The sequence below is a fragment of the Dromiciops gliroides genome, chromosome 4 (assembly GCF_019393635.1).
Source record: "Dromiciops gliroides isolate mDroGli1 chromosome 4, mDroGli1.pri, whole genome shotgun sequence".
In the NCBI taxonomy this organism is placed as follows: Eukaryota; Metazoa; Chordata; class Mammalia; order Microbiotheria; family Microbiotheriidae; genus Dromiciops; species Dromiciops gliroides.
The window spans coordinates 399,924,149-399,952,137 of record NC_057864.1 but is presented as its reverse complement, the minus strand read 5'-3'; the positions used below and the strand labels follow the sequence as shown (position 1 = coordinate 399,952,137).

General features: G+C 37.0%; 1 protein-coding gene across 4 annotated transcripts in view; it reads left to right on the top strand.

The window, feature by feature from the left end:
- Positions 1 to 27,989, top strand: part of SERAC1 (serine active site containing 1) — a 79,231-nt gene that overhangs the window by 15,958 nt on the left and 35,284 nt on the right. For 3 of the 4 annotated variants that reach the window (XM_043962832.1, XM_043962831.1, XM_043962830.1), the window contains exons 5-10: positions 1,438 to 1,527; positions 3,567 to 3,698; positions 5,383 to 5,504; positions 14,850 to 14,978; positions 21,043 to 21,156; positions 22,918 to 23,080. In XM_043962832.1, coding sequence (XP_043818767.1) covers positions 1,438 to 1,527; positions 3,567 to 3,698; positions 5,383 to 5,504; positions 14,850 to 14,978; positions 21,043 to 21,156; positions 22,918 to 23,080 — 750 coding nt within the window. The remainder of the gene's footprint in view (positions 1 to 1,437; positions 1,528 to 3,566; positions 3,699 to 5,382; positions 5,505 to 14,849; positions 14,979 to 21,042; positions 21,157 to 22,917; positions 23,081 to 27,989) is intronic. The other variant, XM_043962833.1, reaches the window with a different exon arrangement.

The following is a 27,989-nucleotide window of genomic DNA, read 5'->3' as shown; positions in this document are numbered from 1 at the left end:
ATTCCAGAGAGATCAAGTCTCTTGCCAAAGGTGATGTACATAGGCAGTGAGTGACAGCAGGGATTCAGACTGGGGTTCTGTAACTCCCAAGTTCAGCATTTCTTCCTCTGTACTATGCTCCCTTAAACAATGTTGAATTAATCCTGAAAAATTACATCTCTGTTTCTTTCCTTTGTAGCTACCAGGTAGACTACTACCCTCCTGTTAAGACATAATGATATAAAATCCATTAGGTTATAGTTATTTTACGTTAGTTATATAATTTCATTTGATATCTCCTTAGACATTTAGAAAGGCAACATGACATAGTGGGTAGAATACTGGTTTGGGAGTCAAGAAGACCTGTGCTTTTTCCACTTAATAGTGTGACCTTGGAGAAGTTTATAAGATTTTAGGTTTATAGCCAGCCATGGTGATGTACTCCTAATATCAGCTACCTAGGAGAATTGGGGTTCTCTTGAGGTTGGGAGTTCTGAGTTACAGTGGGCTAGGCCCAGTAAGTTCAGCATTAATATGGTGAACCCCAGTGTTGGGCCACTAACTGCCTAAAAAGGGACAAACTGGCCTAGGTCAGAAATGGAGCAGGACTAAGTTCCCCTGACAATCAGTAGTGGAATTGGACTTGTGAATAACCCCCGTACTTCTACTATGGACAAGATGGGGAGACCCAGTCTTTTAAAAAAAACACCCCAAAACCAGGCTATAGATGGACTGGATTATGCAATGATGGAAGGAATTCCCACACTGAGCAAATCACAGGTCATTGATATATTGATATCCTCTTAATAAGTTTGTGAAACATCCTCATTTCATTGCTAAAATATTTATAAATTATCTATTTCTTAGGTTATTAGTTTCATCTCTTTTATATTGACTCTTTTGCCTGACACCAAATTCTGGCAGTGTATCCTATTTGTAGTTGACAGCCTCCTGTACTGACTGTGCTTAAATTTCATCAGTTACCTATCTATAAAGCACAGTGTAGAATGGCTTACTTCTGGGAAAGCAGTGAATACTGCCTTTGGTGTAGATATTCTCATTAACTTTTCTCTAGATTTTGGGAATCTATCTTACTTTTGAGCTGTAGCCCTGTGTCCTCTAACTGTGATTCCAGTTGGTATTAAGAATAGTTGTGTAAAAAGAATTAGACAATAAGCTCCTCGAGGATAGTGAATGTTTTATTTCTTCTATGTGTTGGTTAGGTATAGTGCTTTGCCTATAAAGGCATGTAATACATATTTATTGAATTAAAATAAAGTGAATAAAATAGAAAAACTATAGTCCATTATATTTTTATATGAAATGATATTTTAGAGTATAATTTGTATCTTTTTCTTTAATGTCTTATTAATTGTAATTAATAATAATGTCTTATTATTGGGCATACAATTTCAAAAGTGCTTACTTTTTATTAAATTTAAAATTAATTTTATTTAGGTGTCACATACCAGGCAAGAAAGGAGCTCCACAAAGCATTAAGAAAAGTATTGGCAACATCAGCCAGAATATTCCGGAATCCTTTTGATGGTATGTGCTTAATTTTTTTTTTTTTTTTGCGGGACAAATGGGGGTTAAGTGACTTGCCCAAGGTCACACAGCTAGTAAGTGGTATGTGCTTATTAATACTTAATTCTGTAATATTAACTTTGTTATTTATTTGTGGGGCAGGGCAGTGAGGGTTAAGTGACTTGCCCAGGGTCACATAGCTAGTAAGTGTCAAGTGTCTTAGACCGGATTTGAACTCACGTCTTCCTGAATCCAGGGCCAGTGTTTTATCCGGTCTTATTCTTTTTTATAGTAAAAGCATGAGCAGTACTATTGAAGAGAATGACAGTATGCCTTGCCAGCAGGATTCTAATGTTGGCTGAGTTGGGGTCCATGGTCTTATTTCCTGTATTTTGAGAAGGAGGAGTGAAAAGTATCTATTTTTGATAATTTTTTGTTTGTTTGTTTTTTGGGGTGTTTTTGGCAGGGCAGTGGGGGTTAAGTGACTTGCCCAGGGTCACACAGCTGGTAAGTGTCAAGTTTCTGAGGCCAGATTTGAACTCAGGTACTCCTGAATCCAGGGCCAGTGCTTTATCCACTACGCCACCTAGCTGCCCCAGAAAAGTATCTATTTTTAACCCTACAGAACACCTGACCACTTAGTGACTATACCACTAATTCAGTTCTTAGCGCTGTACTTTATATCTTCCTGATTTGGCTTTTGGGCTAAATGAATTATCTGGTTGTGAATATCAAGAACTGACAGATTGTGTGTGTGTGTGTGTGTGTGTGTGTGTGTGTGTGTGTGTGTGTGTGTGTATTATTGGATATGGATAAATATATACAAGTGGATTTTTAAATTACATTATCTTTATCTTGGCTACCCATATTGAGTTATCTTTAAGTCCTGTTTTTTTTCATGTGGCCCACTACAACCACTTACCAAATCCATTTTCTCTTTGGACATACCTGGTAAGGCCTAGATTATATATGCATATTAGACAAGAATCCCAGTATACCTATGAGCAAGCAACTTTGTATCAGGACCAGTATCATTTTGTTCAATTCTTCATCCTATACTCTGCCTACCTCTAATTGAATATCTGCATAGTTGTTTTCTTACAATGTTCATGTTCATTCTATGTCACCTTCCCTTGTTTTCCCTCTAAGCCTTCCTTCCTGTCTCTTTTTTCTATTTGAATCCCTCAATTTCTGATCACATCCATCATTTTCTTTAATATTTGACTAACATGCCATACCAGAACTCACTCTCCACCCCTAGCTAATCATTGATATCTTTGTAAGCACTTGAATGTGTCCTGAGACTTGTTTCTTCCTGCTATACCACTGGAAAAGAAAATTTCTCGATTTCATGTTTTCCTTAATAATTCCATTTTTACCAACCTGGTGGAGGTACTTAATGTCTCTTATCTGAATTTCCATGTCATTTACTTTGAAATTCTCTTATCACAGCTTATTATCATTCCATTTCTTTCTTTGCCTTATAATCCCAAACTCTGTTTTTTGTCCTCATTGTTATTTCCAAGCCCTTGAGTCCTCAGTTCCTTCCCAGACCATCACCATTTCACTGACTATACTCTACTTCCATTTCTCATCTTGATCTCTTGGTAAGACAGTTCAACTCTACACTATCCTCTTGAGACCGTTGGAGGCAGCTAGGTGGAGAAGTGGATAGAGCGCCAGCCCGGGAGTCAGGAAGACCTGAGTTCAAATGTGACCTCAGATACTTAACTAGCTGTGTGACCCTGTGCAAATCATTTAATGTTATTTGCCTCAGTTTCCTCATCTGTAAAATGAGATAGAGAAGGAAATGGCAAACCACTCCAGTATCATTGACAAGAAAACCCCAAACGAAGAGTCAGATATGACTGAAAAACAACTCGACGACAACACACATTAGGACTACTTGTAATTAAAAAGCATATTTATGTTCTTGCATTGAGAAAGAGTGCCTCAAAACCTTTCTTTTTTAATACTCAAAGATTAATTTTTTTTTAGCTAAAAAGAGTATGAAGGAAAATGTTTTCTGATTTTTAAACTCTTATTTCCATTTTGCAAAGACCACTTCAGTACATTTGATTTAGAAGATCATGAATATGGCTTGTGGCTGTTGCTAAAGAAGAGCAAATCAGATGACAAAATGGTTCGACTGCAAGCGGTGAAAGAAATGGCTGCAAACCATTACTGGCATGGTAATGTCTCCCTTTGAAAAGACAGTAGTGCTGTCATCTAGATTTTTACACAGCTGCTGCAAAAACAACAGGTTGGGGTTAATGGTTATGGAAGGAAAAAAATATGGGTGTTTTTTCTCATAAAAACATATACTTGGGGGGCAGTTAGGTGGCGTAGTGGATAAAGCACCAGCCCTGGATTCAGGAGGACCTGAGTTCAAATCCAGTCTCAGACACTCAACACTTACTAGCTGTGTGACCTTGGGCACGTCACTTAACTCTCATTGCCACACAAAAAGAAAAACAAAAAATCATTCACTTAAGTGTTAGCATTAAAAATAATAGAAAAGATGAGTCTTCACTCTTCGTTATAAATGCAACATTCTTAGACTGACTGTTTCCATGACAAAAACTCTTAATCTTGCTCATGAATACTTGATGCTGCTGTTTCCTTGTGGCTAAGGTCATTAACTCATTTCAATATAATAAGGTCTAGATTGTGTGGTTCAGTGTGTGTGTGTGTGTGTGTGTGTGTGTGTATGTGTGTGTGTGAAAGATGATTTAAATCTTCTTCATTGTGTAAAGTATGTGTTTTGTTTTGTTTTTAAAACTCCTTATAAACCAACATTGATTTACATAAAGAACTAATGGGAGGGTACAAAATAACTAAAAATGCTAAAGTCCCACTCTAGAGGGAATGGCACAGAATTTTGGGGCATATTGGGAATAGTGAGCAAATAATCCAAAGCTTTCTCTCTAATTAACTTGAATACTCTAGGCAAGGTAATTAGAATTACCTTTTTTTTTTTTTTAGTGAGGCAATTGGGGTTAAGTGACTTGCCCAGGGTCACACAGCTAGTAAGTGTTAAGTGTCCGAGGCCAGATTTGAACTCAGGTACTCCTGACTCCAGGGCCAGTGCTCTATCCACTGCGCCACCTAGCTGCCCCTAGAATTACCTTTGAGACAGGCTTGAGATAAGTATAGCCGACCTCTGTAATTTAGATACTGACCCTGAGCAATCCTGAAGGTTGATGACAGAGTACCAAGAAGTGTCATAGAATCATGAGCTTTTGACCTAGAAGAGATATTTGAGACCATTTTGTCCAACCCAACATTTTACAAGTGAATGACAGAGAGGTGATGTGACTTACCATACAGGCAGCAAAGGGCAGGCCTAGGGATTGGAACCCTAGGTCTCTGATTTGAAAACCTGTGTTCAACTTCAAGCCAAGTTGAAATTTGTTTGATTTTTTTTTAAATTGAGAATTGTTAGGAAAAGTACTGAATTGTATCCTAGGCATTTATTTCTTTTAAGAAGCTTCTCTAAAAGCTATTTCTACCTACTGTTTGATGTGGTTTTCAGTTGCTGGTTAAGATTTTTTATTCTCCCAGTGGTAAAACTCAAAGTGGTCAAATGAAGGTGGTAAAGTAAAAAAGTCACTATTTCTCACCTACTGAATTTTATATTCTAAGTTTAAAATATATTTCAGTGTATGCTGGTTAGGTAGATATTTGATAATAACTATGAAATCAATTATGTCATTCTTGAGGTCTTTGTATTATAGGAATAGATATATTTAAATAGTTTTAAGTGAATGTGTGTAGCATTTTGTAATTTCCTAAATGTTTTCACATACATAATTTTGTTAATCTGTACAACAACCATAAACTAATTTTGGGACACTTCATGTGCTTTTACCATAGATTACCAGTATAGGACACTTGCTCAAGCCTGTGATGTGAGGACTATCATTGGTTTGGCCCGAAGCAAAGAAACAGATCTTCGTTTTTTCCTACCACCACCTCATTTGCCAGCAATAAAAGAAGTAAGTTTTATTTTTATTTTATTTTATTTTTTTTTAGTGAGGCAATCGGGGTTAAGTGACTTGCCCAGGATCACACAGCTAGTAAGTGTTAAGTGTCTGAGGCTGAATTTGAACTCAGGTACTCCTGACTCCAGGGCCGGTGCTCTATCCACTGCGCCACCTAGCTGCCCCAAGAAGTAAGTTTTAAAAGAAACCTAGAACATGGAAAATTAGGTTAACATGTATAATTTTAACTTTGATTAATTATCAAATTAATTAATTGGATTAATTAATATGATGATGGGGTACAACCCAATGCATCAAATATTTGTTAATACTCACTATTCATACAAGACATTAGAGATACGAAGGCAGAACTTAAAACAAATTACATTTTTTTTGAGAGTGGAGATACAACTTATAAACAGTAAGTATAAAAGGGGCAGCTAGGTGGCGCAGTGGATAATCACCGGCCCTGGAGTCAGGGGTACCTGAGTTCAAATCCGGCCTCAGACACTTAACACTTACTAGCTGTGTGACCCTGGGCAAGTCACTTAACCCCAATTGCCTCACTAAAAAAAAAAAAAAAAGAAACAGTAAGTATAAAAGCAATACTCCCTCCTACAAAAAGACTCCTACTCCATTTGGTAGGTATTTTCTTTTCATATTATTTTATTCTTCTTTGGTGACTATGCCATTACTGTAGTCTTTTAAGGTAAACTTCAAGGAGGATCAGAATCTCCTTTGAAAATGATCTAACAGGGGGTGGCTAGGTGGCGCAGTGGATAAAGCACTCGCCCTGGACTCAGGAGTACCTGAGTTCGAATCCGGCCTCAGACACTTGATACTTACTAGCTGTGTGACCCTGGGCAAGTCACTTAACCCCCATTGCCCCCCACACACACAAAAAAAAGATCTAACATCTTTGTATTACTATGGGCAGCAAAGCAGTGTTTTAAACAAGTTTTATTATAAATATATTAACTTGTCAACAAAACAACTCAGATAAACATACTAATTAAGGAACAAAATCTTATATAAAACCCTTAGCATTTCATGAGGTAGAAGCAGAATTAACAAACAAGTTGATTGGTTCTGTGGCCTTTTTAAGATCTGTCTTAAATTCCGGTACCTCTACCTTTGTCTTCAAAGCAGTATTTTAAGACATTTTTCGTGATTTCCTGTCTTTTTCCAGGATATACTTGAAAAACTAGAAGACAGTTGAAAATCTTTAAATTCCACATTAGCTTGTTGGCATGTGAAATATATGAAGACAAATAGGATATATTGTAATTAATTGGGAAAATATGACATACTCATGACTGCTGGAAAGCAACAGCATTAGATAAGCTAACATCATTTATAAGTAGGGTAACTTACTTTGTTCCAAGGTAAAAGTTAAGTGCAAATGTAGAACTTCACTTAACAGCAGGTCTTACAAACGATGTGGCTGTGCGTTAAAATTTAGTATTCACATTAATGATATATGAAATGTCTTATTATCAGTCAGACTTACACAACAATAACAGTACGATGAAGAGGTGGCCCTTCTTGACAAGTTTAACCTCTCTATATGTACCATTGGTCTCATCCTCTTCAATAGATTTTCGTCATTGTCATCCTTTTTTTTTTAATATTCAGTCTCCCCTTATATAGAGTTCCTCCTCTGCTACCTACAAATATTTCTTTCTGTTTCACACTCTCACCACACGTATCCAATGTTACCAATTCTGTCAGTTCCACTGATTTTCCAGTCAGCTGTTATTTTTATGTTTGTAACATCTCTTGTATATATCCCCTTCTCTCCTCTGCCAAAAGCCTATAGAGGAACAGGATGGTCAGTAATATCAAAAACTGCAGGTAAGGGGCAGCTAGGTGGCGCAGTGGATAGAGCACCGGCCCTGGAGTCAGGAGGACTTGAGTTCAAATCCGGACTCAGACACTTGACACTTAACTAGCTGTGTGACCCCGGGCAAGTCACTTAACCCTCACTGTCCTGCCAAAAAAACCAAAAAAAAAAAAAAAAACTGCAGGTAAGGTCCAGGAGGAGGATGACTGAGAAAATACCATCAAATTAACAGTGGTGACCTTTGAAAGAACAGTTTCAATAGAGTGGTTGAAGCCAAATTTTAAGGGATTGAAAAGTGAGTGGGAAATGAAGAGAAGACAAAGTGGATGACTTTTTTTTCTGTTTAGAATTTCATTTTCCAAATCACATGTAAAAACAAATTTTGACATCACTTTTTTTAAAACTTTGTGTTCCAATTTCTCCTCCTCCCTCCCTTCCCATCCCCCACCCCCAAGAACTCAAGCAATTCAATATGTTATACATGAATAGTCATGGAAAACATCTCCACATTAGCTAGGTTTTAAGAGAAAACAAATAAAAACAAAACTTCAGATTAAGGAACTGTAAAAAAATATGCTTCAATCTGTTTTCAGATACCATCAGTTCTTTCTCTGTAGATGGATTGCAATTTTCATAAGTCCTTCAGAGTTATATTGGATCATTGCATTGCTGAAAATAACCATGTCCTTCACAGCAGATCATCTTACACTATTGCTGTTATTTTGTATACAGTACATTTCACTCGGCTTCAGTTCATGTAGGTCTTTCCAGGTTTTTCTGATAGTATCCTATTCATCATAACTTTTATATAGTACCTTAAACTTCACAAAGCATTTTCTTCACAATAGCCCAGCAAAGTAGGTACCATACATTTTGCCATTATAGTCAATCATCATAACTATTTCCCTCCATCCTATTCCCTTCCCATATTTACTCTTATATTCTATATTCTTTTACCCTATTCCTCCTCAAAAGTGTTTTACTTCTGACTGCCCCCTCCCCTGCTCTGCCCTCCCTTTCATCCTTCCCTCCTTATCCTCTTACCCTCCTACTTTTCCCTAGGGTTAAATAGATTATTCCTCCCAATTGGGTGTGTATGTTAGTCCCTTCTTGAGCCCACTCTGATGAGATTAAGGTCTTTGAGCTAATTCTGTGTTCCAAATTTTTCTTCCTCCCGCCTCAACCCTCCTTATGAAATCAAGCAATTCAATATGTCATACATGCGCAGTTATACAGAACATCTTCACCTTCCTCGAAAATGTTTTGCTTTTTACTGTTCCCTCCCCCAGTCTGCCCTTCCTTCCTTCTCCTCTTCTCTCCCCACCCCCTTATCTCCTTCCCTTCCTACTTTCCCTCAGGGCAAGATATATTACTATACCCACTTGAGTATGTATGTTATTCCCTCTTTGAGCCAATTCTGATGATAGTAAGGTTTACTCAGTCCTCCACTCCTTCTCCCTCTTCCCCTTCCCTCCATAAACTTTTTTCTTGTTTCCTTCATGTGAGCTACCTCTCCCCAGTCAACATTTCCCCTTCCCCCTCCCATAGTGCATTCCTCCTACCCCTCAACCCTATTTTAAAGATGTCATCATGGGTTAACTAGGTGGCACAGTGGATAAAGCACCAGCCCTGGACCCAGGAGGCCCTGAACCCAGATCCAGCCCCAGACATAAGTCACTCCATCCTGCTTGCCCCACAAAAAAAAGGATAAACAAAAAATAAATGTTTTACAAATATCCCTTCATATTCAGTTCAGACCCGTGCCCTCTGTCTAAGTGTATTCCTTTCAGCTACCCTAATACTGAGAAAGTTCTTATGAGTTAGAAGTATTATCTTCCCATGTAGGAATGCAAACAGTTTAATCTTTTAATATCCCTCATGATTTCTTTTTTCCTGTTTACCTTTTTATGCTTCTCTAGGTTGTGGATGACTTTTAAAAAAGAGTTTAGCTGTGGATGGGTAAAGGTGTATAGCACTTTTAATCTGAACAGGAGTAGTAGGGTCATGTGAATTTGTTTTTTCTTTAAGGAAAAGGGAGACCTAGGAAAGACTAAGGAACTATTGAAGGACTGAAAGTTTTAAAGTAAGAGTTGAAGGAAATGAATGAAGGGACAAGCTTCTAGAGAAGAGTGGAGGAATAGGATCAAGAACACAGGTAGAAGGGATTGTCTGTGGCAAGGATAAGGCACACTTCTTTCACAGAGGTTGTAGAAAAAGAAGAGAAAGTTGTTGGCAATTTAGAGGAGGTTTGTGTTGTGGAGGAGTGATTTTCAACCGATGACCTCAATTTTCTCAGTAATGTAGGAAAAAAATATCCTTTGCTGAGATGCAGAGGGAACATAGTAGGTAAAAGTTTAGAACAGTTTCTACCCAGAGGATTATAATATCAATTAGGGAAGAAAGTGATCACCATGCATCCATAAGGGATCTACTTGGATTAGATAATGTAAATTTGTAGTGGAACTATTAGAAGTAGGAGAGGAGAAGGCAGATTGAGGTTGGCAAAGCATGAGAGACCACTGAACAAAGATCCAAGGATTAGGTAAAAGACCAGTGTATAGCTGAAGAAGCCAAGTTCTTTGCTTTCCTTGTTTATATGTCTTTGTTTTTCCTTGTACCTATAAGATCGTTCTTCCCGAATTCTTACCTGTTGGATTTTTAATCATCCTTTAAAGCCTAATATAAATGCTTACTTTCTTCATGAAATATTCCGTGATTGCTATTATGAGTCAATTAACTTTCCCTCATGAAAATAATAGAGTACTTTTTTTTCACCTCTCCAATGCACTTACTATTTTTTTACTTTTGTTTTTACATCATTTGTTTCCAGACATCTTGGAGGTTTTTCTGTCATGGAGTTTCCCATTGCCACGAAATAAATCAATTAAGCAAAGCCAACGGAGATATTATGATTGTCTCTGCTACCTGTAAATAACATTCTGAATCTATAATCTCCAACCTTTCTAAAGAAAGAAGGTTGGTGCCTTTAATCACCTGATCTAGGACAAGATTGATCATTAAAATTAGTCAGTCTTGTGTTCGGTGTTTGTTTACATTATTGTAGCAATTGTGCATATTATTATCCTGATTTTACTTCCCTTACTTTGCCTCAATTCATATGTCTTCCCATGTCGCTCTATATTTTTCATATTCTTGGTTTCTTATTTCATTATAACATTCTATTACATTTATCTGCCACAGTTTGATCAGCCATTCCTCAATTGATAGGCCTGCATTTTGTTTCCAATTTTTTGCTATCACTAAAAATGTTGCTATTTGGTATGTATGATACCCTTCTTTTTTCTTTTTCTTTTTTTTGATACCCTTCTTTATTAAACTTTCTTGGGTTATGAATCTATATCTATATCTCTGTATCTATAGGCATAGATATATAGGAATAGGTATATCTATAGGTCTAGATATATATATATAGAGAGAGAGAGAGAGAGATACACACACATGCACACATACACATGCACATGTACACATACATACATGTGTGCGCTAAGAACAGTTTAGTATCTTTTCTCACATGATTCCAAACTGTTTTTTAAGAACTCTTCCAGGGGCAGCTAGGTGGTGCAGTGGATAGAGCACCGGCCCTGGAGTCAGGAGTACCTGGGTTCAAATCCGGCCTCAGACACTTAACACTTACTAGCTGTGTGACCCTGGGCAAGTCACTTAACCCCAATTGCCTCGCTAAAAAAAACAAAAACAAAACAAAAAAAACCCTCTTCCACTAATTCACAGCTCTATCAACAGTGAAAAGAGTATTAGTGTCTCTATTTTCCCACTGCGGTTCTGATATTGACTGTTTTGTTTCTTTGCTTGGTAAGAAATAAAACTTCAGTTTTGCTTTAACTTGCATTTCATTTTTTAGTAGAAATTTTAAGCCTTTTTTCATGTGATTGTTGATAGTTTGTAGTTCTTTTTTTGAAAACTGTTTATGTTCTTTGACTGCTTATCTATTAGGGAATAAGCTCTTGGTCCATGCTCTACATAAAACTTGGATATCAGACTTTGAGAGAAATAATTAAGGCAAAGGTCTCCCCCTCCCCCAAACTTGACAATTGCTCCTTTTATTCTAACTACATTAATTTTGTTCATGCAAAACTTTTTTTATTTTATGTAATTATAATTATCTAAGGCTTTCTCAGTGTTTTATCCTTCTATCTATTGCTGTCTGTTTTTTCATGTTTGGGCCATTAGGGCTAGATGACTTCCAATTACTTTCTTACCTTGAACCAGGATAGGGAGAAGGTGGTTCTGTTTGATCACTGCTTTGTGCAGACTTGATGAGATGTCTTCAGTTGCTTTATACTCTCTTTTTCTCTTGGTGTGAAGTCTCTTCTTCCCCTTGACTTTGTACTAGGTTGTCTGTATCATGGGATTGGGCTGATTCAAGACTCTCATGTTTGCCCCCTCCCAAGAAGGGAAAGAAGACAGAAATTACCATAGCCAAAGCTCAAAATGCAGGCAGGTCTCTTGGGATGGTAATTCTATGCAAGCTCAGTGATGGGCACAGTTAGGGACAGTGGGTTCTTGGTAAAGCCTTTTACTATATTTAAGAATTTAACTTTGGAGGCAAGGCATGTTGCCTATCTTTTTGATTTAAATTTTTTGGTGAGGCAATTGGGGTTAAGTGACTTGCCCAGAGTCACACAGCTAATAAGTGTTAAGTGTCTGATGCCGGATTTGAACTCAGGTCCTCCTGATTCCAGGGCTAGTGCTCTATCCACTGCGCCACCTAGCTGCCCCCTTGCCTATCTTTTTATTTATTTTATTTTATTTTTTTAATTGTGGTACTTTTTTTTTATGAGATATTTTATTTTTTCCGTTACATGTAAAGATAGTTCTCAACTTTTGTTTATACATGTTTTACAATTTCAGATTTTTCTCCCTCCCTCCCCTCCCTCCCCCCTCCCCTAGACAGCAGGTAATCTGATATAGGTTATATCTATATATCTCTATACATATACATATAGATATATATATATACACACACATATATATACACATAATAACATTAATCCTATTTCTGCATTAATCCTGTTACAAGAGAAAGAATCAGAGCAGTGATGCAAAACCTCAAAATAGAAAAAAAAAAACAACAGCACCCAAAACAAAAGAAATAATATGGTTCAATCAGCATCTATACTCCACAGTTCTTTCTTTCTTTTTTTTTCTTGGATTTGGAGATCCTCTTCTATCATGAGTTCCCTGGAACTCTTCTGTACCATTGCATTGGTGAGAAGAATATAGTCCATCACAGTAGGTCAACACTCAATGTTGATGATACTGTGTACAATGTTCTTCTGGTTCTGCTCATCTCATTCATCATCAGCTCACGTAAGACCCTCCAGGTTTCTCTGAACTCTTCCTGCTCATCATTTCTTACAGCACAATAGTATTCCATTGTATTCATATACCACAACTTGTCCAGCCATTCCCCAATTGATGGGCACCCCCTCAACTTCCAATTCCTTGCTACCACGTAAAGAGCAGCTATAAATATTTTTGTACATGTGGGTCCCTTTCCCCCTTCCATGATTTCTTTGGGCAAAAGACCTAAAAGTGGGATTGCTGGGTCAAAGGGTATGCACAGCTTTATCGCCCTTTGGGCATAATTCCAAATTGCTCTCCAGAATGGTTGGATCAGCTCACAGCTCCACCAACAATGCATTAGTGTTCCAATTTTCCCACAGCCTCTCCAACATTTATTATCTTCCTTTTTTGTCATTTTAGCCAATCTGATAGGTGTCAGGTGGTACCTCAGAGTTGTTTTAATTTGCATCTCTCTAATCATTAGAGATTTAGAGCATTTTTTCATATGGGAATAGATAGCTTTGGTTTCTTCATCAGAAAACTGCCTGTTCATATCCTTTGACCATTTCTCAATTGGGGAATGACTTGGATTCTTATAAATTTGATTTAATTCTCTAAAATATATAGGGAATTAAATCAAATTTATAAGAATCCTTGCCTATCTTTTTTTTTTTTTCTTATGAGATATTTTATTTTTTCCGTTACATGTAAAGATAGTTCTCAACTTTTGTTTATACATGCTTTACAATTTCAGATTTTTCTCCCTCCCTCCCCTCCCTCCCCCCTCCCCTAGACAGCAGGTAATCTGATATAGGTTATATCTATATATCTCTATACATATACATATAGATATATATATACACACACACATATATATATACACATAATAACATTAATCCTATTTCTGCATTAATCCTGTTACAAGAGAAAGAATCAGAGCAGTGATGCAAAACCTCAAATTAGAAAGAAAAAAAAAAACCAACAGCACCCAAAACAAAAGAAATAATATGGTTCAATCAGCATCTATACTCCACAGTTCTTTCTTTCTTTTTTTTTCTTGGATTTGGAGATCCTCTTCTATCATGAGTTCCCTGGAACTCTTCTGTACCATTGCATTGGTGAGAAGAATATAGTCCATCACAGTAGGTCAACACTCAATGTTGATGATACTGTGTACAATGTTCTTCTGGTTCTGCTCATCTCACTCATCATCAGCTCACGTAAGACCCTCCAGGTTTCTCTGAACTCTTCCTGCTCATCATTTCTTACAGCACAATAGTATTCCATTGTATTCATAAACCACAACTTGTCCAGCCATTCCCCAATTGATGGGCATCCCCTCAACTTCCAATTCCTTGCTACCATGTAAAGAGCAGCTATAAATATTTTTGTACATGTGGGTCCCTTTCCCCCTTCCATGATTTCTTTGGGCAAAAGACCTAAAAGTGGGATTGCTGGGTCAAAGGGTATGCACAGCTTTATCGCCCTTTGGGCATAATTCCAAATTGCTCTCCAGAATGGTTGGATCAGCTCACAGCTCCACCAACAATGCATTAGTGTTCCAATTTTCCCACAGCCTCTCCAACATTTATTATCTTCCTTTTTTGTCATTTTAGCCAATCTGATAGGTGTCAGGTGGTACCTCAGAGTTGTTTTAATTTGCATCTCTCTAATCATTAGAGATTTAGAGCATTTTTTCATATGGGAATAGATAGCTTTGGTTTCTTCATCAGAAAACTGCCTGTTCATATCCTTTGACCATTTCTCAATTGGGGAATGACTTGGATTCTTATAAATTTGATTTAATTCTCTAAAATATATAGGGAATTAAATCAAATTTATAAGAATCCTTGCCTATCTTTTTAAGAAAAATAAATGTTTATTTTTAGATCATTGTAACTTCCCAGTACACCTTCCAGTAGAATTCTCCCTCATGTCTTGTTTTAATTTAAAATGCTTTATTTCTTGAATTTCTTATTATATTTTGATTTTGAGGGTGAATTATGTTGAGATACAATAACTCACTCTACCATCTTGCACTTGGGTCCTGCCTTGAATGTTTGTTTTTAAGACTGGAAGCACTTATGTAGTTCTGATGTTTGTGTTTGTTTTAGTTCTTCATTGATTTCCTGAACCCTTTTGCTGTGCTGAACTGTTTAGTTATTGGAGAACTCCTTTCCGTTTTATTTCAGGATTACTCCATTGAAGAGGAGCTTCGACAACTGCTGGCATCTTTACCTCAGACTGAGATAGACCATTGTATCCAATATTTCACATCATTGGCTCTGAGGGAAAGTAGTCAGTCCCTAGCTGCTCAGAAGGTGAATGCATTCACACATTCATTCAACAACTATTTATTTGACACTTACTATTGGCAAGGCATAATTGTGATTTCTAGATGCTTAGTGCATATAGTAGAAAAGGTACAAAAAAATTTTAAGTCATTTTTAGAAGAAAGGAATTCTCTGGTATGAACTTCAGATGAGTTCAGTATAGGCATTCCTGATTCATGCAGTGTCCAATATATAGAGAAAATAAGTTAAATACTGCCCTTTCCTTCACTCACCTATCCCGAAGCAGCTTTGCTTTGAAGGATACTCTGTTCCTTGCCTTCCTTTATATGAGGTAGCACTGAGTTATCCTGGGTTAATGTCACTTTGTAACTAACAGTAGGGAATTATTTGACTCACTTGTATCATTTCCTTTCTTCTCTCTTGGGGTTATCATTCTGCACTTTCCTCTTATCTTTCATATTAAAAAAAATACCTCTTTAATAGGTAGATAGGAACATTGATAACCTAATTCCTCTTTCCCCTTTCCAAAATGAACCCAATTAGCCTAGTTGATAAGAATAAGAAAAGTTATATTTCTATGAGAGGAATAAGTAATCCATAAGTTTCAAAATTAAGTTAGAAACAATAGAGTATCAGTGTTACCAACCTTGGAAAAACTCCAGGGTGATCTTAAGACTTTTAACACATTTTTTATCTCTTTGTCATCCTCTAATTAGGCAGCTAGGTGTCACAGTGGATAGAGTGCTGGGTCTGGAGTCAGGAAAACTCATCATCCTGAGTTCAGATCTGTCCTCAGACTCTTTATCTGTAGCTGTGTGACCCTGAACAAGTCACTTAACCCTGTTTGCCTCAGATTCCTGATCTGTAAAATGAGCTGGAGAAGGAAATGGCAAACCACTTCAGTATCTCTGCCAAGAAAACTCCACATGGGGTCACGAAGAGTCAGATGTGACTGAAAAGCAACATCCTCTAAACTTGCTTTTTCTGAAACACCAGCATTCAAAGTATTTCTTAATCAATTTCGGTGTTTCCTTTTTTTTTTTTAAGATTGTTAGTATTACAAAAGTATTGTTTAAACTACATTATTAATTATATAGGTTTTTTGGGAGGGAGGGAGGCTAGCTTGTAAAGTTAGCCATCATTTCTATATCTATGTTTCTGTCTGAAAATCTGTAAATTAAGTTTCAGTAGATAACTTAGAGGTGAATTTTTGGAACACAAAAGTTATGAATCTCTTAAAATGGTATCTCAATAAAAAGATTTCACCCAACCCAATTTTTCATACATAAGAATACTTCTGCTTCATGAAGAATATGGATCATATTTTGTGTATTTTTGAGTCAAATGATTATTAGCATCCAGATGAACACAAGCAGAGTTGAGTATATTTCATTAACAAGTATTCATTTTCTGTGGCAGCTTGTAATCCTTAGGAAGATAAGAAAGGTAGTCTAGGGTTGCTAATATCCTGACTTTCTGTCAACAGTTGCTGCCATTTCTTATAGAATAGTAGTTGCCTGATGTGTCCCTGAGAGTGCCAAAGAAAGGTACTATTATTCATATTGATCATAGTTCTCTTCTCTAATCTTCCTAATGGCTTCCTTATGAGTCAAAGGCTGGGACATTGGGATATGTCTCTTTTTTTTTTTAATTTTTTACTTTGAGTTTTTTTTATTGATGTCTTTGTTTTTACTTTGTCTTCATTTCTCAATGTAGTCTTCTCTCTTTCCTTATCCACACTTATCCCTTGTAGCAAAGAATAAAAATAGAAGAAAAAAGAATCATTCAGCAAAACTATCGAACACATCAATTGAATCTGACAGTATATGCAATGTTCCCCACAGCTTCAAAGAGAGATACATTTTCTTGATTACTATAATTATAATGTCCACTTTCTTGTTTTATTTACATTACTGTAGTCAGAGTGTTTGTTTTCCTCATTCTGCTTACTCTACATCAGTTTGTATTAGTCTTCTCATACTTTTCTGAATTTTCTGTCAGTTAAAGTAGTGTTCTGTTAAATTTATGTACTCTGATCTGTTTAACCATTCCCCCAAAATGGGAATCTAGTTTGTTTCTAGTTCTTTGTTACTACAAAAAGTGCTACTATGAATATTTTAGTATATTTAAGACTTTTGTTTGTTTGAGTATATGCCTAGCTGTGGGATCTCTGGTTCAAAGGATATGGACGTTGTAGATATCTTAGTCATTTTTCAAGTATGATTCTAAAATATTATTCAGAATGTTTGGAGCAGTTCACACCTCCACCAACAGTGCTTTGATAGGACTGTTGAGGGAAAACTTCAGAGTTGTTTTGATCTGAATTTCTCTTATTATAGGAAATTTGGACCAGTCTTAAAAATGTACTTGAACTATTTGGAATCATGACTTTGCCTTTTCCATACTTTCGTGGAAGTTAAACTAAGGATATAACTAGTTTTTTTATCAAGAAGTTTTTTGTTCTGTCACTTTCCACTTTTCATCTTTTGTTTCAGAGAATGTGTGTACATGTTTGAATTATTTTGAAGTTAACTATGTTAATATTTTTTGTGGCCTCCTTTTTAGAAATGTGAGTCTGAAAACAGTTAAATAGCACAGTAGATAGAGTGCCAGGCATGGAACACTTACTAATTGTGTGATACTCAGCAAATCACTTAACCTCCCGAAGCCTCAATTTCCTCATCTATGAAACGAGCATAATAATAGCACCTGCCTCCCAGGATTGTTGTGAGAATCAAATGAGATAATAATTGTAAAGCACTTAGCACAGTGCCTGGCACATAATTAGTGTTACATACATGTTAGCTATCATCACCATCATTCATATCATTATTAAGAGGATAACGTCAGACAAAAATACCAGATTGTAATCTCTGACACCCAATTTTCAGACAAGTTGTGGGTATATTTTACAAAGGAAAACCTGTTGAAATGAATATACTGCATTTACTCATTCTATCAGCTCCTAACAAGCTGGAAAGATGTCAAATACATACTTAGAAGCAGACTGTGTCTGGATTTTGGGGTTCAGGCTACCTAAGATGGGAGAAGCTCTTTATCAGAAAGTTGTCCTCCAGGTGATTAATTCTTTTGGGCACAGCAAGTCACGTAGATTGCCTACTAACTATGGAGGGATTGTACTTTTATAGATGGAGAAGATTCTCTACCCTTAAAAAAACCTCCAGATTTTCTGAAATAACCCTGTGAAGCAGTTACTATGAAGCAGTTAATGCTTATTTCTTAAGTGCCTGCTGTGTTCTAGGCACCTTGCTAGGCCCTTGGGAATACAAAGACAAAAGGGAAACACATGGAGCTTATGTTTTCCTGGGAGATACAACAGGCACATAGATAAGAAAATACAGGATATATGTAAGATAAATAATATACTGAGGAGGGACTAACAACTGGGTGGGATAAGAAGAGACCTTCTGAAGGAAATGGTACTTGAGTTAAACTATGAAGGGAACTAAGAGTTCCCAGAAGTAGAAGTGAGAATGGAGAGTGTACTAATCATGGAGCTCGGAGATATAATGTCCTTTACAGGGAACAGGAGGCAGGCCAGAATGACTGGAACATAGAGCGTGGGAGTGGGAGTAATTTGCAGTCCTTTAGAAAGAAAACAAATCTTGTGTCTGTTGCTTTTCTGCTACTCTATCTGTGACTAAACATTTCTTCTCTATGATCAACCATATTTTTAAAGGTTGTGTTAAAAAAAAAAAAGGCGGAAACCAGATTGTGAAAGACTTTAAATGTTAAATGCAGGAGTGTGTATTTTAGCCAAAAGGCAGTGGAGAACCACTGAAGTTTCTTCAGCTGAGCAATGACATGGTCATACCTGTGTTTAGGAATATCAGTTCAGCATTTGTGTGGAGAAAAGGGTGGACTGGTTGTAGGGAAGACAGCTAAAAGACTGGGGGGGAGTGGCAGTGAAGGCTTAGACTATGGTGGTTGTTGTGTGGTGGGAACAAAGGTACACAGAATCAACAAAACTTGGCCTACTGGTTGGATGTAGGAGGCAGTATAGAGTGGAGGATGATTCCAAGGTAGTGATTATCATCATTGACTTTTGTTTTGTTTTGTTTTGCTGGGCAATGAGGGTTAAGTGACTTGCCCAGGGTCACACAGCTAGTAAATGTCAAGTGTCTGAGCCTGGATTTGAACTCAGGTCCTCCTGAATTCAGGGCTGGTGCTTTATCCACCGTACCACCTAGCTGCCCTATCTATCATCATTGACTATTACTGATGTTTTAGAAATGAGAAAACTGGCTCAAGGATGTTGTGACTTGCCTAAAGATCCACAGCTAGCAAGTCACAATCTTGGAATATGAGCCCAGCTATGCTGCTATCAAGATCATTAATCTTTGCACACATGCTTTCATAAAAGCAAACGTCCGTCAGATTATTTATTTCTAAAACTTACCTGATACCCTCAAAGACTTTCTGATTGTTTCTCTTAGCAAAATAGCTTCCTTTTCTGAAACAGGATTTCCCTCTATTTAAAGAAACTTGGATAGCAAAGATTCATGTACCTTAAGGCTAGAATTTGGATGGATGTTCCTCATTCAAACCTACAACTCTTGTTTTTGTGATCCAATTTTTTTTTTGTTTTTTTTTTTGTTTTTTTTTTTTTTGCGGGGCAATGGGGGTTAAGTGACTTGCCCAAGGTCACACAGCTAGTAAGTGTCTGAGGCCAGATTTGAACTCAGGTACTCCTGAATCCAGGGCCGGTGCTTTATCCACTGTGCTACCTAGCTGCCCCTGTGATCCAATTTTTAACTGGAAAATCAAACACATATAAGAACATCTCAAATGTTCTATTACCATGAATCATATCTCTTCATTTGAGGCCCACTTGACCTTTATAATTCTGTTACATTTACTTTTTTTTTTTTTTTTTTAGTGAGGCAATTGGGGTTAAGTGACTTGCCCAGGGTCACACAGCTAGTAAGTGTTAAGTGTCTGAGGCCGGATTTGAACTCAGGTCCTCCTGACTCCAGGGCCGGTGCTCTATCCACTGCGCCACCTAGCTGCCCCTACATTTACTTTTGATTTTTTTGTGTTATTTTTTCCACTTACATTGTTATAATTACTGTGTATATTGTGTTCTTTGTTCTTCTTACTTTATTAATTGTTTATATATCTTGGACACTCTGCCCTTATAAGAGAAATTTGATTCAAAGATTTTTTTCCCCCCATTTGACCACTTCCCTTCTTATCTAGATGACTCCTATATGCATTAATGTTATCTGTGCAGAAGCTTTTCAGTTTCAATTTCGTTTTTCTGTTGTAAATGCAATATTATGTTCCTTTATTTACTTTAAATTTTTTTAAGGTGTCTGTGTTCTCATAGGCTTTCTTTCCTCCACCCCCGATTCCTTCTTTTCATTTGATATTCTGCTTTCCTTCCCTCCCTTTTAGCTAGTCCTCTCCCTTAGTTTTTAAATTTCTTTTTTTGTGTGTGCTGCTTTCCAAAAGGATTTCTCTTTCTGTCTTCATTATCCATCTTCTCTGTCTGTTGACTCCAGAACCTCATTCTCTGATTGATAATCCCTTATAATAACCTAGTTTCTCTTTTCTTGGTATTCTTCATGTAATCAAAGCTTCCGTGCTTTCCATTCTAGACTCTCCCTTCACTCTAGGTGTTTTATTCCACTGCCTTGTAAGATTTACTCCATGGATTCTCCTTTTCCATTTGCCTCACTCCCAGAACAATATTAGTCACTAAAGGTGTCAGAGAGAACACCTTCCCATGGTGAGGCTCCTCTCTTACCATTGATCTATTGTTGACCTTTTTTCTACATTTGCCTGGAAACTCTTCCTTGAGTCCATGATCTTCCACTCTTCTAGGTGCCAGTTGCTCCCAGGATTCTAGCTCCCTTCCTCCCAGTACAGGTAGACTTGTGAAGCACCAAATCCCTCAGGCCTCCCTCTGATTCATCTCATTTATACATAAATTTCTTCTTTGTTTTAAAGATATTTGGTAGCCTATAGATGAAGTCTTACACTTCTATGGGTTATGTCTAGTTGTTGAATAAAAACCATGGGTAACATTTTTTCCCCAGTAAACTTTGTTCATTCTTTCTGATTATAGGGTGGCTTATGGTGTTTTGGAGGAAATGGACTTCCTTATGCTGAAAGTTTGGGCGAAGTTCCTTCGGCAACAGTAGAGATGTTTTGTTTGCAGGCCTTAGTGAAACATTCTGAGGTAACTAAACATTTAAAATTTCTTTTAAAATGTAAAAAATTCAAACTGACTGTATTCCTACATAAATGTATATCTTATAGCAATGATTTTAAAATTTTTTCAAGTTTGAGAGCTCCTAGCATTGCTTTTCATACATACTCAGGAATGCTAGTGAGCTGTTCAAAGAAGGGTGGGCTGGCAAGTCATCAAATGAACACATTAAACTTGCCAACTGGACCAGACTTTTTAAGGGAACTTATAAAATTGCTTTTTGGAACCCTGAAGTTGCATTTTGAAAATCATGTCTGTTTACTATAACCTGTGAGCACCTGGCATTGTGGTTCCCTTTTCTTTCTGTCATGGAGTTAGGGGCCCAGCACAGAGTAGAGCAGATGGGATGTTTTGGCACAAAAAGAAACTTAGAAAAGCTAGATTGGATTTTGGTGGTTTAAGAATAGGGCCTGAATTGATGATGTAGTGATGCCTGCGTTGTTCTCTTCCCAGGAATTTCTTATCTATGTGAGTTATTTAAGTTTCATGTACCAGCTTAATAAAATTTTAATATTGAAAATTAGAAGACATGCCTTGAAATTGTCATTCTGTAAAATTAGTAAGTAGTGGAGCTAGTTCAGGGTGTGGTGATAAACTACGAGAGATTGGGGAGCGTGGTCCAATGAACTGTAGCATGAAGCAGTTCTTGTGCAGTTGTGCCCCCTGTTTCCTTTTCTCTTTCATTCTTCTTTGTCCCTGGTCCTTTCTCTTTTGTTGCTTCTTCTCTCTTATTTTTTAATTTTTAATTTTAGTTTTTTATTTGTTTTAGTGAGGCAGTTGGGGTTAAGTGACTTGCCCAGGGTCACACATGTTAAGTGTCTGAGGCCGAATTTGAACTCAGGTACTCCTGACTCCAGGGCCAGTGCTTTATCCACTGTGCCACCTAGCTGCCCCTTCTCTCTTATTTTTAAACTTTCATCTACAATCCCAAACTCTTTATTTCTTTTTCTCTGATTTCATCTTCTTGATTTTTTTTCTTTTGCCATTTTCTTGGGCCAGTTAGTGGAAGCTGTAGACATTGCTTAACTCTGCTGATAGTTAGGTTCAAAGTTGTAGTTGACACCTGACCTACTGACTATGCTTGTGCAGAGAGATTGCCTTCTTCCGTAGCAGAGACTTCAGGAGTTAGATGAACTTTTGCTAAGGTTGGAAAAGGTCTTTAGACTTAATCAACTGTAGAAGTTAATTTGAAACAGGAAGTCAGTATCCTAGTTATATATTTGATCCAAAGAAAATGCATAATAGCATAATGAAGATAGAAGGTTTGTATATGACATTTTTGTGAGATTTTTTCTTAATTATTCTGGCAGTGAGAAGCACTTTTTTCCCCACTTAGGTATAGAATTTGATTTTTTTTTTAACTCAGGTCAACTAATCAATTAAATCTAGTGGTTTTGAATGATTTTAAAAATAGTTTTTCGGGGCAGCTGGGTGGCGCAGTGGATGAGGCGCTGACCTTGGATTCAGGAGTGCCTGGGTTCGGATCCGGCCTTGGACACTTGACACTTGCTAGCTGTGTGACCCTGGGCGGGTCACTTGGCCCCCATTGCCCCGCAAAAGGAAAAAAAAAATAGTTTTTCAAGTTTGGTGATGCTCCATCTGGCCCATTGCCTGTCCTTAAGTAAGATGTTTTTATATGTGTACTGAACCCTAAATACACAAGAGCTATATGATGTGGTATAGGTCTGCATATTTTTACAGCATCTAATTTTAATACATTTATTATGTTAGATTGCCACACATTGTGATAAAATTGAAGCAAATGGAGGCCTGCAACTACTCCAGAGGATATACCAACTTCATAAGGACTGCCCTAAAATACAAAGAAGTATAGTTCGTATCATTGGAAATATGGCATTGCATGAGCATCTTCATTCAGCCATTGTCCATTCAGGTAACAAGTTAATGTGTTTAAAGTACATTAGGTTTGGTGGGGGGTTTTATTGCCTTATGATTTTAAAAGATAATTAAAAGTGATGACAGGAGTTTAATTGTATACTTTGAAGTCCAAGACATGTACTTCTCAGGAAAAGAATAATACAGCTACTGGTAATTTGAATTTCTTAGGTAGACTTGAAGGTATAATTCTCTCTCAGGCTTATGTTCTTAATTTTATTATTTTGATTGCTATGAGCCTTTTGCTAAAGTTCTACCTTCTAATATCTCATGAGGGTGTGGAGATGGCCCTGGGTTCTTTTGAGCATGTACCCTTGATAGACTCTTGGTTTGTTGTTTGAGGACCATTCTTGCTAAGTTTATAGAGCCTCTTTTCATACAAAAAACTCCAAAAAGCCATATTTCCCTCTGCCAAAATTGAAACATTAGAAACATTCAATCAAAGCTGACGTGTCAATACATTTTGAAGTAGGTCCCTAATAATATCCAGTAATTTCTTATTTGAGCAAAGCAAAATTAATAAAACAGCAAAGCTTTTAAAGGATTGACTACTAGTCTGTGAATTATTTAGGGTACAGCAATGTGTCAAACTATCTACTAAAAGTAAGAGAGGATGAAGATTGTTTCAGCAGAAACACAAATGAAATCACTAATCCATGAAATGTGATTGACAGAGGAGCTATATTTCAACTCTCTAGGAAGCTATGCACTATGAATTGTGTTCTTTTTCTTTCCATTTCTGATTTAGTGGCTACTTTTTCAGTTCTTCCTTTTAAAGATTTATATGTAATTTTCAGAATTGCTAGTGTTGGTGTTGCTAAGGATTTGGAATATTGAAAGGTGTCCTTTCATTTTTTTTTCTTATTTGGCAAAATAAAAACTTTAATATTTCACTGTCTTTTCTGTTGGTTTCCCCTCATTAGATTTCCTGTGAGCTTACACACTATGATTTTAAATTTCTTTATTTTTCTATACATTTTTTACTTTCCTGCATAGGGAAGGTACTTTTGGGGTAATTCTAATAGATAACATAGTTAGTTGATAACATGCTGGTAGATAATATAGTTAACTCTACAGTATCCATAGCAATAAGGAGATTAACAACAGCTAATTAATAACAGTATTAATAACAGTAAAGAAAACACAGATAAGAACATTTTAAAGTAATAATCATTTGCCAACCTGTTTTGAGGACATTGTACCCACTACCTATAGATGGTGAATTAATGAGATTTTTAAAAAAAATTAATTAATTAATTTATTTTTCTGTTACATGTAAAGATAGTTCTCAACTTTTGTTTATACAGGCTTTCCAATTTCAGATTCTTCTCCCTCCCTCCCCTCCTTCCCCCCTCCCCTAGACAGCAGGTAATCTGATATAGGTTTTATATATATATATATATATATATATATATATATATATATATATACACACATAATAACATTAATCCTATTTCTGCATTAGTCATGTTATAAGAGAAAAAATCAGAGCAATGATGAGAAACCTCAAAATAGAAAAAACAACAGCACCAAAACCAAAAGAAATAGTATGGTTCATTCAGCATCTATACTCCACAGTTCTTTTTTTTTTTTTCTTGGATTTGGAGATCCTCTTCTATCATGAGTTCCCTGGAACTCTTCTGTACCATTGCATTGGTGAGAAGAATATAGTCCATCACAGTAGGTCAACACTGAATGTTGATGATACTGTGTACAATGTTCTTCTGGTTCTGCTCATCTCACTCATCATCAGTCCACGTAAGACCCTTCAGGTTTCTCTGAACTCTTCCTGCTCATCGTTTCTTACAGCACAATAGTATTCCATTGTATTCATATACCACAACTTGTCCAGCCATTCCCCAATTGATGGGCATCCCCTCAACTTCCAATTCCTTGCTACCACATAAAGAGCAGCTATAAATATTTTTTACATGTGGGTCCCTTTCCCCTTTCCATGATTTCTTTGGGAAAAAGACCCAAAAGTGGTATTGCTGGGTCAAAGGGTATGGACAGCTTTATCGCCCTTTGGGCATAATTCCAAATTGCTCTCCAGAATGGTTGGATCAGTTCACAGCTCCACCAACGATGCATTAGTGTTCCAATTTTCCCACAGCTTCTCCAACATTTATTATTTTCCTTTTTTGTCATTTTAACCAATCTGATAGGTGTCAGGTGGTACCTCAGAGTTGTTTTAATTTGCATTTCTCTAATCAATAGTGATTTAGAGCATTTTTTCATATGGGAATAGATAGCTTTGGTTTCTTCATCAGAAAACTGCCTGTTCATATCCTTTGACCATTTCTCAATTGGGGAATGACTTGGATTCTTATAAATTTGATTTAGTTCCCTATATATTTTAGAGATGAGGCCTTTATCAGAAGTACTGGCTTTAAAAATTGTTTCCCAGCTTTCTGTCTCCCTTCTAATTTTGGATGCATTGCTTCTGTTTATACAAAAATTTTTTAATTTAATGTAATCAAAATAATCCATTTTGCATTTTATAATATGCTCTATCTCTTGTTTGGTCATAAACTGTTTTCCTTTCCAAAGATCTGATAGGTAGACTATTCCTTTCTCTCCTAATTTATCTATGGTATCACCTCTTATGTCTAAATCGTGTATCCATTTTGACCTTATTTTAGTATAAGGTGTAAGATGTTGGTCTATGCCTAATTTCTGCCATACTATCTTCCAGTTTTCCCAGCAGTTTTTGTCAAATACTGAGTTCCTATCCCAGAAGCTGGAGTCTTTGGGTTTATCAAACACTACATTACTAGTGTCAATTAATGAGCATTTTTTTTTTTTAGTGAGGCAATTGGGGTTAAGTGACTTGCCCAGGGTCACACAGCTAGTTAAGTATTAAGTGTCTGAGGCCGGATTTGAACTCAGGTACTCCTGACTCCAGGGCCGGTGCTCTATCCACTGAGCCACCTAGCTGCCCCTAATGAGCATTTTTAAAGTACCAACTTTGTGCATTGGAAATAAAAAGAAAGTCAAAGGATAGATAACATATAAGCAAATATTTACATGCAAGCTAAATACAAGACGAATAGGAAACAATTAACAGAGGAACAAGGCACTAAAATTAAGAAGGACTAGAAAAGACCTGCTATCAAAGCTAGGGTTTTAGCTGAGACTTAGGAATCTATGGAAGATAGGAAGCAGGAATGAGAAAGGAAAGCATTCCAGGCATGAGGGACAGCAGAGAAAATGCCCAGAGCCAAGAGATGGAGTGTCTTGTTTAGGGAACAATAAGGAAGCCAGTAGAACTAGACTGAAGAGTATGGAAAGGGTGGAAGGGGTAGGAAGATTGGAAAGGGGAACCTGTTTTACGAAGATCACTTTGAGAGCTGAATGGGAGGATAGACTGGAATGAGGAGAGACTTGTGGCAGTCTAACCATCTATGAGGCTCTGCCTGTGGATATGAGGGCCTGCCAAGGTCGTTGCCGTGTCAAGGGAGAGAAGCCAGTGCATTCCAGAGATATTGCAACAGTGAAGTGAGTGGGTCTTAGCATCATATTGGATATGGGGGAGGTGGGGCAAGAAGTAGTGAGGAGTCCAGGATGACACTTGGTTTTCAGGCCTGGCGTAGTGGGAAGACAGTGATGCCTAGATAGTAACAGGGAAGTTTGGACGTGCGGTGGATTTAGGGGGAAAGATAATGACTTCAGTTTTGGACATGTTGAGTTTAAGATGTCCGCTGGACATCCAGTTCAAGATATCTGAAAGAAGATTTAAGACTGGAGGTCAGCAGAGGGGTTAGGAAGGGTGAGTAGATTTGAAAGGCATCAGCATAGACATAATCATTAAATCCATGGGAACTGATAATATCACTAAGTGAAATAGTACGGAGGGAGAAGAAGGTATAGGCAATCCTGTGGGATTGCCGCAGTTAGTGGCTATGGCCTAGATAAAGATCTAGCAAAGAACCATATAGTAGACAGATATTCAGTGCTTTTGAACTCAGATGGATGTTGCCATTTAGAGCTGATTTGTTTTTTTGAAGAGGGTTTTAATCTTCTGCAGCTACTATACTACCTACCTGGATTGGAATCAAGGCCTCAGATCTCTTTGGTGCAATTAGTTCATGAATATGGGAAATGGGTTTGTGACCCTGACTCAGCTGGGATATGAAAGGTGGGATGTCAGGGAAAAGGGAACAGCTCGAGATAAATCACTATCATCCTTACTGAAGGTAGTTGATGGGTGGATAATCAGGAAACGACTATGATTTTTTGCCAAGATTATTGTCCTTTTCTGTGTACAGTTTAAAAAATAATCTAGGACAATTTGCCTTAGTAAGAGGCTTATTCAGGCTAAAAATAGACCCCAGTTAAACCAATTATAATTTTTCCATGCTTATTTCTCCCTTATTTTCTCTCTACTTTAAGTCATTTGAAAGATTAATAGCAACCAAAGGGAAAAGAATAAATTATTTAAATCAGAAGACTAAAAATATAAAGGTTTAAAACCATAAAACAACAGTTAAAAAACAAGAGTGAGGTTCACTAATATTACGTCTCTCTGTCTCTCTCTCTTTTTTTTTTTTTGCTGGGCAATGAGGTTTAAGTGACTTGCGCAGGGTCACACAGCTAGTGTCAAGTGTCTGAGGCTGGATTTGAACTCAGGTCCTCCTGAATCCAGGGCCAGTGCTTTATCCACTGTGCCACCTAGCTGCTCCCTAGTCTAACTCTTCTTGATGATGGAGAAATCTTAGTTTTGATATTACCCCTTATAAATAGTGAAGCTGGAAAAATAAATAGTGAAGCTGAATAGAAGCCGATTAATTAAAAAATAATAATTCATTGATTAATGATCTTATAGTTTACCACCTCCAGTGGTGAAGATTGCTACCCAATTACTTTTTCTTACCATATGCATTTCTTATCCATATCCTTCCTACAAT